This window comes from Aricia agestis, chromosome 14 (assembly GCF_905147365.1).
Source record: "Aricia agestis chromosome 14, ilAriAges1.1, whole genome shotgun sequence".
Lineage (NCBI taxonomy): Eukaryota > Metazoa > Arthropoda > Insecta > Lepidoptera > Lycaenidae > Aricia > Aricia agestis.
Window position 1 is genome coordinate 8,585,767 of NC_056419.1, and position 12,751 is coordinate 8,598,517.

Consider the following 12,751-nt stretch of genomic DNA (forward strand, 5'->3'; position numbering starts at 1 on the left):
TCACCCAATTTCCTTTTAAACTTAAAATTATGTTAAGTATTTAAATTAAAATCACCCGATCGCTTAAATACAATCCTTATATTTATCATTATTTCAATAAATAGCATCTAATTTTAAATTTAATTGTACTGCAACAAAACGAGGTAGATTCAACGTGCGCGTGCGCACAGACAGTCGGCGGGATGATCACGTGCGGGTCACGTGTGAGGCGCCAGCAGCGGCAGCAGCTCGGCGCGGCTCATGCGGGAGAGCGCGCGCGCGTCCAGCCCCATGGCGGCCGCCGCGCCCCGCACGTCCAGCCCGAAGCTCTGCAGCAGCGCCGACAGCGCCACCTCCTCGCCCGTGCGCGGGTCGCGCAGCCGCGGGCACGAGCCGTTGCACTGCGGCCACGAGCACCGCTCCACCAGCCGGCGCGGCGCGCACCGCGCCCGCTCCCTCCGCCGCGCCCCGCTCACGCGCGCTTCCCAGCACCCCAGCGCGCGCGGCAGCGACACACCCGACACGTTAATCGCCAGCCACTCCGGCCGCGCCAGCGCCCCGTGCGCGATGCACGCCGGCGCGAACGTCGCCCGCACGCTCCGCAGGCTCGCCCGGATGGCGGCGCCGGTCTCGTGCACCGCGTCCCACTGCTCGCGCGTGCGCGGCGCCCGCACCCCCTCCGCCGTCAGCTGGGCCGAATCGAACAGGTACTGGAACACGAACAGCGGCGTCCGGATGTGCGGGTACAGCCGGTAGCCGAAGTAACAGAGCCAGGGCTCAGCCGGGTGCCGGCGGGCGCACGACGCCGGCGGCCGGCCCGCCCACAGCGCGTGCCCAAGCCGCGCGACGACGTCGGCGCCCGGCGTGCGGCGAGCTCGCGGCGGCCGGTCGAGAAACCAGCCGGAGTCGGCGATGGCGGCGACGCGCACGCCGGCCGGGCGCAGCAGGCGGCGCGCGCCGTCCGCATGCAGCATGACGCCGGCCGCGCCCGCGCTCGACCCCACGAGCAGCAGCCGTCCCGATAGTCCTAGGCGGAGGAGTTCGCCCAGGACGGCGCGCACTATGAGGTGGCCGGTGAAGGCGAAGCTGTCGTTGGCGGTCCGCAGACGGGTGCCAGCCCACATGTCGCTGGAGCAGTAGGGCAGCAGCACGTGGGTGGAGGCGTGCCACAGCGGGTTGGCGGCGGGGTCGGTGGACAGCAGGGCGGGGGCGCGGCGCGCTCGCGGCCAGCGCGCGGACGACATGAGCGCGGGGCGGCGGCGCCAGCGCGCGCGGCACGAGGCGCCATCCCAGCAGTACCCGCCGCCCTCCAGGTACATCACCAGGTGGCTGCTGCTGCCGCGACGGATGTAGTACCTGCAAACAGACGCTAATTTAGATATGCTAGACCTAGAGTAGTAACTTTCTTCTTTTAACTCCTACGAGAAGGATCTAGTAAATAAACTCAGCAATATCAACATTGCACTACCTATCTAAAAAAATCAGTACCAAATTAAATTCGTACTATTTTACAGATAACACAACTATGTAGAGCTAATGAAGTCCCAGAAATAAGCTAAAGCTCATTTATTTTCGCTAGAAAACTTTAGCTGGAATCTATTCCTAAACTAGCGAACCCACTTCAAGCTAATCTATCTCCGATGCTAATTAGTTGTCTGAACGTACCCGGCCGGGGTTCCATCGTTGCAAGTTAACGAGGAGTTGGCCAGCCACGTCAGCCGCAAGCTGTCAGCTTGTGATGAGCTCTCGCTGGCTGCGGTCAGGAGTATCTGGAAGTAACAGAACTATATAAGTCAAAATATTGCTACTAGACTGTGAGTAATAAGATCCGATAATATCTACCACTAATCCGAACTCGGGAGAATAATAATCTAAAAACCTCTGTAAACTGTACTTTTTATTTACCTTTCTCTATAATATTATGTAGAGATTTGGAATTTACAAACCTTGCATGCAAACAACGTAATAAACACAATCTATATTATTGATATCAGCTACGACTGCAGACTACTATGTCTACTAAATATTATTTTAACATCGATTTATAGTTTTTTATTATTCAGAAGCTGCTGTTCTGTCGCAAAACTACGGTCTAAGTCAAATAAAATGCACCCTTGTCACTTTTTAATTTGACATCAGACACTTAATATTACATTTTCACGGAAAAGTGTGATATGAGTTTTGTGAAAATAAATAATCTTTCCTACTGTAAGAGCACGTGCCAGTGAAAATTTACCCGACTACAACCAAGTGAACAAGGGTGATTTTATCAGTTTATGTATGTGTGTTTCATCTACCGTAGCGCCTCATCATCCGATTGAAGTTATAACTTATCTTTATTTCATTAAAATTTATTTTAATTAAATAATTTAAATTTGTAAATTATTGTATAATAGGTAAGTAAATCTAGCTTTTAAGTTAATCATCATTGTTATCTAGGTATACTTTGGCTATTCATTAATAGACGATTCTATTTATATTACAGGGAAAATAATTAATATAATGTATCCTAGATAGCCAACCATTTAAAATTATCGCTTTGATCAGATTATTCACTATTTTAAGTACATAAAAATATCTTTAGATCTGTATCATACGTCTACTATGATTATTTTGAAGTGGCTAATTTTATGAAAACTTCATTAGTTCATTTAGGTATATTTAACCTTTAACGGCTGCAAATAATCCAAGGCGTTTCATCTCAACTCGACGTGCTACAAGCGTAGCAAATTACCGGCAAACAAGGTGACAATTTACATAATAATATAATTATTTTGTACGGCGAATATACACAATATAATATTATACGGGGTGTACCAAAACAAATTAATAATACATGAGTTTAGAGTGTGTCTGAGTCCCTTATATAGAGTTTACTGTGAAAGTAACAGCGCAGTTTACACCCTGTGGAATTCATGATATGAAATGAATAAAGATACAAGGATTTCTATAAGAGACTTTTCGAAAATGTATGGTCTTCTATTGAGAGAATTTGAAAGCCTCTACGAACTTCGTAGAGGAGTAAGTATTTTTTTTTATGAAATAAGGGGGCAATCAAGCAAACGGGTCGCCTGATAGAAAGCAACTTCCGTCGCCCATGAAAACTCGCAGCATCAGAAGAGCTGCAGGTGCGTTGCCGGCCTTTTAAGAGGGAATAGTCAATAGGGTAATGGGGTAGGGTAGGAAAGGGAATAGGGGAGGGTAGGGAAGGAAATAGGGGAGGGTAGGGAAGGGCTGAAATATTTATTTGACCTTTCCTATTGATTCATGACTAGGCGCAGACTCTTTGTTGTACAGCATTGGTGAAAGTTCTTCTTAAAACATTATCCTTAGCCTAGAAAGAGACTTTCGAAAGTTAGTAAGTAAAGCCTATAGAAATGGAGTTATGGTCTACCGTCTATGATGGAAGTCCCGCACTACTGAGGGCCTAGACAAGCGGAAAGTGATTATCGTAAACGCCAACGCCACAAAATGTATGGGATTTGACATTAGTATTCGCTAACGAAGCGATGACTGTCAAATCGCATATGTTTTGTTACAGTTCTTGCAATCTACGAGCGCGCGTAGCCTTTATTTGTAGTTGTAATTATTGTGAATAGACATTTTCGTTAGTGTGCGTACCTGACGGAGCAGTCAGTAGCGAGCGAGTCATGTACAATGTACATTGTTTACCATTTAGGTACATTGTATTCAACTTCACATCTAGACTATCTACGAGTCAAAACAAAATACAAAATACAAAAAAAAAACATAATGCATTTTGTATCCTAATCAAATTTCCGACTTGTGATTATTGTTTTTACTGTAGTAAGTAAAGTTTAGTAAAGTAAACGATACACGGTATCAGCTTGCGTAGAGCTTATAACATACCTACCCTTTCAGAAAGATCATATCAAAATTATTATTATTAATAATAATAAGCATTATTTGCCACTACAAAGAACGGTACATATTCAAGAATTAAAGAATTGATTTAATTTTAATACAGTATATATTTGACCAATTTAAAATCACATTATTTAAATAAGAAATCGTGAACTAAAATTATTATAGACTCGATTATAACCAAGAGCCAGTTAGTTCTTAACAACAAGTAATGTATTTGTAAATAAACAACATAAAATTTATGTACATAGGTACATCTGCTCTTACGGCCTACGGACGGTAGGCATCGTCAAGTATTTATTTACCTATTTATTTCGTGCAATGTTCAAAGAAGTAAACTACAATAAAACAAGTAAGTATGTATTAAAAATGATAATATTTCATCAGTTAGCGAAAGCTTCGGTAAAATAATCCCATTAAAATTCTTGTTAAAGGCATGAATCACTTAAAAATAATTGTAAATGTTTTAATAAAAAAATATATTATAATTCAAAATGTTTTATCCAACCCGCTATCACAATAATAACTACAGTAAAACCACCGTAACCCACAACCGTTCCAAAAACCTCGAATTAATCAAAAATAGTTCACAAACAACATCAAAACAAACCCGTAAACTACTACACGTGGCAACACAAGAGATAATTACACAGAGAGTCCACAGGGGCCAGAGGCGAGTTGAACCAAACATCACTAGCGGCGCGCACACCCCATACTGCTGCACAGTAGCCCCCTGTTTACAAAACACAGCCTATGTGGAGCAGGGCGAAGGGCCGCCTCGTCGCGCGGCTTCGGACCGAATAAAGGTAAGCGGGCGCTTTGAGCGGGGGCAGCGGACCGGCTTCGGCGAGATCAAACGCGCCGCAGATCAAAGGCGCCGCCGCGCGATCGGCATCCGTCATTATTATTATGCAAGCATTACGGAGCGCGCGTGACTCAAGCGAGAGGGCCACGCGAGCGCGGGCGCCGCCACCCCTCCTCCCCCTCCCTGCCGCGTAGCCCCGCGAACCCCCGCGAACCCCTGCTCACCCCCGCACACACCTGCACCTGTCAGCCAGTGAGGCCTCAACGCACAAGCTAAGCGCGATTCGCTCCGTGTAAGCCAGGAAGCTACATACTACGAAGCTTAGTCAGCTTTGATTAACTTGATCGGTGACCAAGCTCTTACCGTAAATTTTCAACCAATAGTGTTGGGAATGTCGAGCTTTCTTTACACAAGCTTAAAAAAAGCAACAACTCAAGTCTCAACTAAAACATAATACCTGTATTATGTAAAGAGCCAAAAAGCTACATTTTCACTGTAATACATAATATAATCAACACACTTTGATGTTATATCCAATGACTTATCGACGCAAAATATTATGTAGATATAGATTCTAAAGTTACCAAACGTTAAAAACTTTTAAATGGTTTTCATTAGTTCAACCAGTTAGCTCTACAAAAGTGATACCCTATAGATTTGTGAAATTGCTTTTTCAGACGTCGAATCTGGTTTCTGACAGAAATACATACCGCGACATTAATATAGTAGGTGGAAGGTAGACTTACGGCAGTACCCAGAGCAGTAGTGTTCTGTGACCCAGAGAAATATTTGAATGATTTGAACTTTAATTTAATGAAGAGTTTGACAGAAAATGAATAGAGCTTAAGTCAAAATATTCATGAAACAAACCGTTAAATCTTCTTTAAATTAAAGTAAATTATCTCTTGTAACCATTAGACGCTAAAATTGGAAAGATACTTAATCCAAATGTATCTTGGCCTGTCCCTCCGAACTACGCGTCGCCTTTTCGCACATTAGCTACGGCGCGTATATGTACACAAGTGTTCCTTTGAAAAATATTTTGCGTCTTAAGAGGGCATTACACGGTCTGATTTAGCTGTACGGCAACGCGATTGACATGTCGCTTTGCAGCCAGCAAGCCTAAGGGATATCAGGGTGTACTGTGGTCCGTGTATCACGTTTCTCGATGTCACAACAAAATGCCTCGCACCACAGTCCACAGGGCCATGCAGCAAATACTCGCTGATTAATAATAATAATAATATATATGGACGCTTCACACCACGTCAGTCTGGCCCCGACCCCCGTGCTAATTACCTGAAGGACTTGTGTTACAGGTACCAGACAACGGAAATATATTTAAGATTTTAATTATACATATCATACACATATTTAATAAACATCCAGACCAGGGAACATTGAAACCTTTTGTTCCGTCGGCGGGATTCGAACCTGCGACCCCCGGCTTGAGCTGCCACACACTCAACCAATTGAGTCATAGAGGTCGTCAAAAATGCAGCGTTTGAATTATAATAATTATGGACTTACCCTGTGTCTAAACTACTCTAAACTTGCCCTGGTTGACTAAAGGAAAAGCCTTGACCTCCGAAATTCATTAAGACGGTAGATTTTCAGTGTGCGACTAAACAAGAGTCATCAGTGTAAAGCCCGCTTTTCTTATATTTGTCGTAACAACTTTGTTTGTCGCACAATGTAAAGAATTTCGTACTCTCCACACATTACTGTGATAATGGAGGTGTTATTTATATTTCATAAATGGAAACTATTTTCCATTACAACCTTCGCATAAGCAAATGAGTATTGTGCTAATAAAAGATGTTTTTAATTTTGAATGCGTTACTTTTAAAGCGAGTAGTCTATTTCGAACAAATTTCATATTCTGCTTTATGTATTGACAGAGGATACAATATTCGTCAGAAGTTTTAAAATAATGTTTAAAATGTAGTACATTAAAAGCTCTTTCAAGTTTAGGGCGAGTTTTAAATATTTATCAGAAAAAGTTGACGTAATATCAAGTTTCATCGTAAAAGCTCCGGAGCTATTTCGATCATAATATCAAAATCGAAACTCCCCTGTGTGTAGACAAAAAGCTTACCCGTATTTTCATTTTCTATTTTTAACACCTTGACGTAGACAATTTACAGAAAATGTAGACATTAACTTACAATTCAACTGCTGGCTGGCGTAAAATATTTATCGTAAAATTTTATAACCGCTTAATTACAGATAAAGAGCTTCACAGGTCGTCGCTTGACAAAATAATTTGTTCGATATATTTACGATTTAGAGGCTTATCCGTAGACGAACGTCGGAATGTGGCCACCGAGTTAAGTAGAATATAATTGGCGGTAGCTCAAAGCCCGTACCTGCCTGTAAAAATGCCATCATAAAGCCTCGCCGACAATGAGCCCTTTGACAGTTGTACCACCTTTACGATGCCGACGACGATACGCGACGAGCTCTCATTAAACTTATTTTATCGACCTACCGATACAGAACCTAGCCTCGGGTCCCCATGAGCGAAGCCCGCGATGGGACATGCAGATAACTGCCGTACTTGACTAATGCATCCTTAAAAATAGTATAAATTAATAACAATTTAATGATTTGCAAAGAAACTTGATCACAGCTCTATGTTTCGTGGATAAAAATGCTATTCATAACAAAAAAAACTTTCCGTTTTCATTAAAAAGCATGGTGACCCTATTTTACTATCGACGTAAATCAAGAGATCTAAAAGAAATGTGCGCTACTTCTCTCGAACAGAGCGGAAGAATAAGCGGTTTAGATCATTCAAATTCTCGATCGCTTATTATTCGATCCTATTATGACCGAGTCGGAACTTTTTTCAAACGATCGTAGGAGGCCATTATACAGCTCATTTTCCATAACAAAAGACGCTATGAAAGTGTTTTTGTGCGTTCGTTAATAGCTTATTATTAATTTATTGTAAGCCGTAAACAAGAAGCAAGCTCTGTACGTCCACGGAGCTATAAACTTTTGTGTGAGCATAATAAGCTGTTAATACTTTGCTTTTATCTATTGAGATATTATATCAAAGGTACCAATTATAGTTTTATAGATGTACAAAAGAAATGAATATTGTACGATATGGATAGGTTTCATAATCGTTAAAGTTGTACGGTTTTCATGATCATTGATCAATGATCATTGATCACACAGGATTTTATTGTTACAAACTAACAAAACTTGCTTCTTAGATAAGCTATTTTGTAATGATGTAATAATATTATGTTAATGTGTAAAAAATATTGTTTGCCTTATGTTTGTTTAACTAAAATATAAAGTATAAGAAGTAATGCGTTACAACTCATTTTATAGATAGTAGAGTAAGGCCACTTAGGCCACATGACTTCAGAATCTTGAGAAAGTTTGATAATGATTGGCAGTGTGACCTAGTCTCTTCTTAGCGACATTTCACATTTCTGTGGGAATTAAAATTAGGAATATATAGTATAGCGCAAAACCAGGTTGCAGTGCCTACTAATCTACAGGGTGTAACAAAAATAAGTGATAATACTTTAGGGTGTGTACGTGTTCCTTGTAGAGAGTTAACTGTGAAAGTAGCAGCTCTGAAAGACGAAAAATTTTTTTCACTTTTGTATGGGCAAGGGGCGAGCGTCACGAGTTTCCCCATACAAAAGTGAAAAAAAAATTTGGTCTTTCAGCGCTGCTACTTTCACAGTGAACTCTCTATAAGGAACACGTACACACCCTAAATTATTATCACTTGTTTTTGTTACACCCTGTATACAATCTACATGTGATACTGTCCATGAGTGGCGGCAATCCCTTACCATTCTATCCTTCATGCTGTTCAAATAAGTAAACTTTAATGTTGCCATTTATTTAAAAAATGAATGTAACATAAAGCTAAGCGACACGACTTCTGAAGTATGTAATCTAAATCTGAAGTGCCTTATGTGAGTGCCGGATACTTACCATGCCAATGATTATTACGAAGCTTATCTTAACTTCACTTATTACTTACTTATCTACCGGCTACCGGGATCCGCGACGCCACAAAAAATAAATCGTCATTCCTGATGACGCTCAGGTACAGTCATCAACATAATAATGTAGAATTTCCTTTATTGTGTATTCCGTTTTTAGGGTTCCGTAGTCAACAAGGAACCATTATAGTTTCGGTCTGTCCGCCCGTCTGTCCGTATGTCTGTCTGTCTGTCTGTCTGTCTGTCCGTGGTTTTGCTCAGAGATTATAGGACCTACAAAGCTCTAAATTTTTTTATGCTACCTTCCGTAGGTACACATCAAGCGGGGATAAAAAAATTTTTCGTGTCGTTCGTGTGGGGTGTCGTTGGATAGGTTTTTTAAAAATATTATGAGTATTAATAGATAATTTTCCGATTTAGAGATCCGTTTGTGAAATATTAAGTTTTAAAGTAGAAAAAATCGTTAGACTCCTTGTCATCCCCCCTTCTACCAGCTAAACGATTACTTCTGGAAATGTGAAAAAATTGACGGGAGTAGGAAATAATATGCTGAATTTAAAAGATTATAGATATCACGGCTAAGAAGACTTCATAAGTTATTGAGTAATAGCCGATCAACTAAAAAAAAAATTCAGTGATGTATAAAGGAACTTTTCGTCCATATTCCTTTGAAAATAACTGAGATGATATTGTTAGTAGTGTAAAACACGTTATAAATGTACATTCATTGACCATACAAAAATTAAAAAAAACTAGTGGTACTACGGAACCCTATAATGCGAGTGGCCCGACTTGCACTTGGCCGGTTTTTTTTATTTCATAGTACTTAACAGTAGCTTCTATGTATATTAAAAATAAAATACTACAAGAACTTTTATATTTTATTTACCCGCCTGCAACTCTGTTGCACTAAAAATCGTGAAGGAACCGGATTTTTCCTATATAAAAAGTATACTATGTCCTTTCCCGGGATTTAAAGTATCTCCGTACGAAATTTCAGCAAAATCGGTTAAGCGGTTTGGGCGTGAAGAGGTAACAGACAGATATACAGACAGACACACTTTAGCAAGCGAGCCCTAGTATATGACACAACCTGTACATTTTGTGGTACACTTTACTCAAAAACTATCACGCCTTTTGATTTGTGCTTTAACATAGTAATTTTCACTTAGGTATATTATGTAGATGTGTCAGTCAGTCAAGGTGTGACGAGTGAAGACGCGAGCCCTCACAAAGCTCGGCTTTTAGCTACAGAAATTTTTATGGATTATTTTTTAATCAGGCAAGCATTTAAAATGTTCGATCATAAAATTGTTTTTCTTTATGTCACAAATAATAATAAAACTTAAAACGATTTTAGCTAAATCATTCCTCAAAAACTAAAATGTACCGTTAAATGACGTTTATCTTTGTCATTATCTCTTTTCACGGCTTAACGTTAATCGATGTGCAATTAAAAATACCATTTAACTTTTAAGACTTTGCCGATGAAACAGAGACCTTTTCATTTTTAAGACAAAGAAAACTTTTCCTTGTGAACAATACGATACTAATATCGTAAACGTATAATTCTTTTTTTATATATTCAGACAAAACCTACCTATATTATGTTTAATTACAAAATTGGAAATATAAAACAATGTCACTAAGAAAAATTAATCTAAAAAAAACCGATCAACCGTTCGCGTTATCATCGTTTCGCAATAAATAGTAGCAACTAAAAACCCTGTCGTTTTTGTTAATTTTAGATCCTGTTTAAGCGGTTGATTTATATTTGAGCTGTAAATAACGACTTATCTGACAGAAGTCAGCGATCACCATAAATATATTCGCTCCCCGCTCCGTACGTCTCTATAAATACAAACAGCACTCGATATAATGGTCAACACGAGTATCCCATTCGAGTTAATATCCCAAAATAAACTCTTTGATCCCCGGCGATTAGCAGTATCGAAAAGAAGATCAAAGAGCACGTGCGGCTAATTAAAATCGTCAACGCACTTTTGTCGGCGAGCGTCCGCGTGAGCGAACATCGGAAGCAGTGCGATTCCCGAGCCGCAGGCAGCCTCCGGACAGTGTTGCCAACACCAGAAAACTCAAAAACATCATTGAAGATACAGTAGAAAACTGTAGGTGATATGAAAATGACACTTTTTATACTAAAATCATATTATTTTCTTATGTTATAGGATTATTTTTTTTTTGGTCTTTTTCTATTTTTATAGAAAAGAACTTATAAACTATACACGAAAATAAAAACCGGCCAAGTAAGTACGTGTCGGGCCACGCGCAATATAGGGTTTTGTAATACCGCTAGTTTTTGATAATTTTTGTATAGTCTTCTTAGCCGTGATAGTTTTTCTTTTAAATTCAGCATATTTTTTGTGAAGTCTTCTTAGCCGTGATAGTTTTTCTTTTAAATTCAGCATATTTTTTGTGAAGTCTTCTTAGCCGTGATAGTTTTTCTTTTAAATTCAGCATATTTCCTACTCCCGTACATTTTTTCACATTTCCAGAAGCAACCGTTTAGTTGATAGAAGGGACTGGACTCTAACGATTTTTTCCACTTTAACTTAATATTTCACAAAAGGATCCCTAAATCGGAAAATGATCTACGAATACTCATAATATTTTTCAAAAACCTATCCAACGACACCCCACATGATAGGGTGGATGCGAAAAAAAATCATCCCCGCTTGATGTGTATAAAAAGTTTTTTAAAGATTTCATGTACCATTTTGTCGGCATCATTAATATGTGCATTCATGCCAAATTACAGCTTTGTAGGACGGACGGACGGATGGACGGACGGACCGAAACTATAAGGGTTCCTTGTTGACTACGGAGCCTTAAAAAAACGGACAGACAGATGGACGGACAGACCGAAACTATAAGGGTTCCTTGTTAACCATTTCATGTCGTTTTTCGTGACTTTAAATTAATTTGCAATCGGCTAATTCTTTATATTTGCTATGGTGCAATTCTATCGCCCTATCACCCATTAAAAAAGTTGATTTTAGGAATAAAAGAGAAAACAACAAGAAAAAAACAATAGATCTACTGTTAAAACAGTAGGGTTGGCAACACTGCCTCCGAATCACAATAAATCTGAGCCGATAAGTGGCGGAGCGGCGCGGGGGGCGACGGGAGACGGCGTAGGGCGCGGCGGCGGCGCGATCAAAGAGAAGGAAGGGACATGAAAGGCGCCGCACATTCGCCGAGATGCGGCCGATAGCGAGCTTCCCCGCGCGGCGCGGCGTTTGTGCGCCCGCGCACCGATGACGGTTTAATTAATTACACGTCAGCCGAATGACACGGTCGGAACGGGGATGACGAAGGTCCGCAGACTCAGGGACGATGTTTCATGGGTTTTAGTAAAAAAAATTAAACAGACCAACATTTATAAAAAGAAAAGAGAAAAAATAACCTCCATATAATATACTTGGATGTTATGTGTTCTTTTTTTTTTTTAAAAAATTAAAACTTAAGAACGAAATTTTGCCATTTGTTTGCAATACAATATTTTTACAACTAAAAATTAATAATTTTTTATTCTTTATAAACACCTAGCTTATGAAAAATCTGATTTGCCCCCCCCCTGGCCCAGAACCTGAGTGATTTGCCCCCCCTGGCACCAGAACTTGGGTAATTTGCCCCCACCTGGCCCAGAACCTGGGTACGCCCATGCGCTCTTAAGTGCAATTTTATTTTGGCTCGGTCTATCTGTATAGGTAAAGTTATTACGAGTAAGTTATCTTTTTAGTAGGTTAAATAAACTCATTATGAAATTACTTTCTAGAATCTTTATATGTAGAAGTTGTACATATAAAGATTCTAGAGTAGAACCTACCTACTTGGCTCACCACTGTTATATTCAGTAAGTATATTTTGTTAAACAAGTCAACAACACAAAATTATGTTTAGATTAACCCCCTTGGCTTACACTAATTTATTACTAATATTACAAAAAATAGCAAGAACAAAATATGTTGGTATTTGTATTTAAATATGGCTCTCGGCCAAACCGCCTATATTTTTGTACAAAACAAATAGTCTTTAGCACTAATGCTCTATAAAATAGGACAAAGTAACTCTTAAGCTTACA

At 40.1% G+C, this 12,751-nt stretch overlaps 1 protein-coding gene across 1 annotated transcript; it reads right to left on the minus strand.

Annotated features, from left to right (window-relative positions):
• Positions 1-197: 197 nt before the first annotated feature.
• LOC121733679 (palmitoleoyl-protein carboxylesterase NOTUM) lies at positions 198-4,639 on the minus strand. Its single transcript, XM_042124013.1, has 3 exons — positions 4,514-4,639; positions 1,645-1,748; positions 198-1,335 (listed from the first exon to the last, which is right to left on the minus strand). Exons 1-3 carry the CDS (start codon positions 4,553-4,555, stop codon positions 198-200), a joined length of 1,284 nt encoding a protein of 427 aa, XP_041979947.1. The 5' UTR covers positions 4,556-4,639.
• Positions 4,640-12,751: the final 8,112 nt, after the last annotated feature.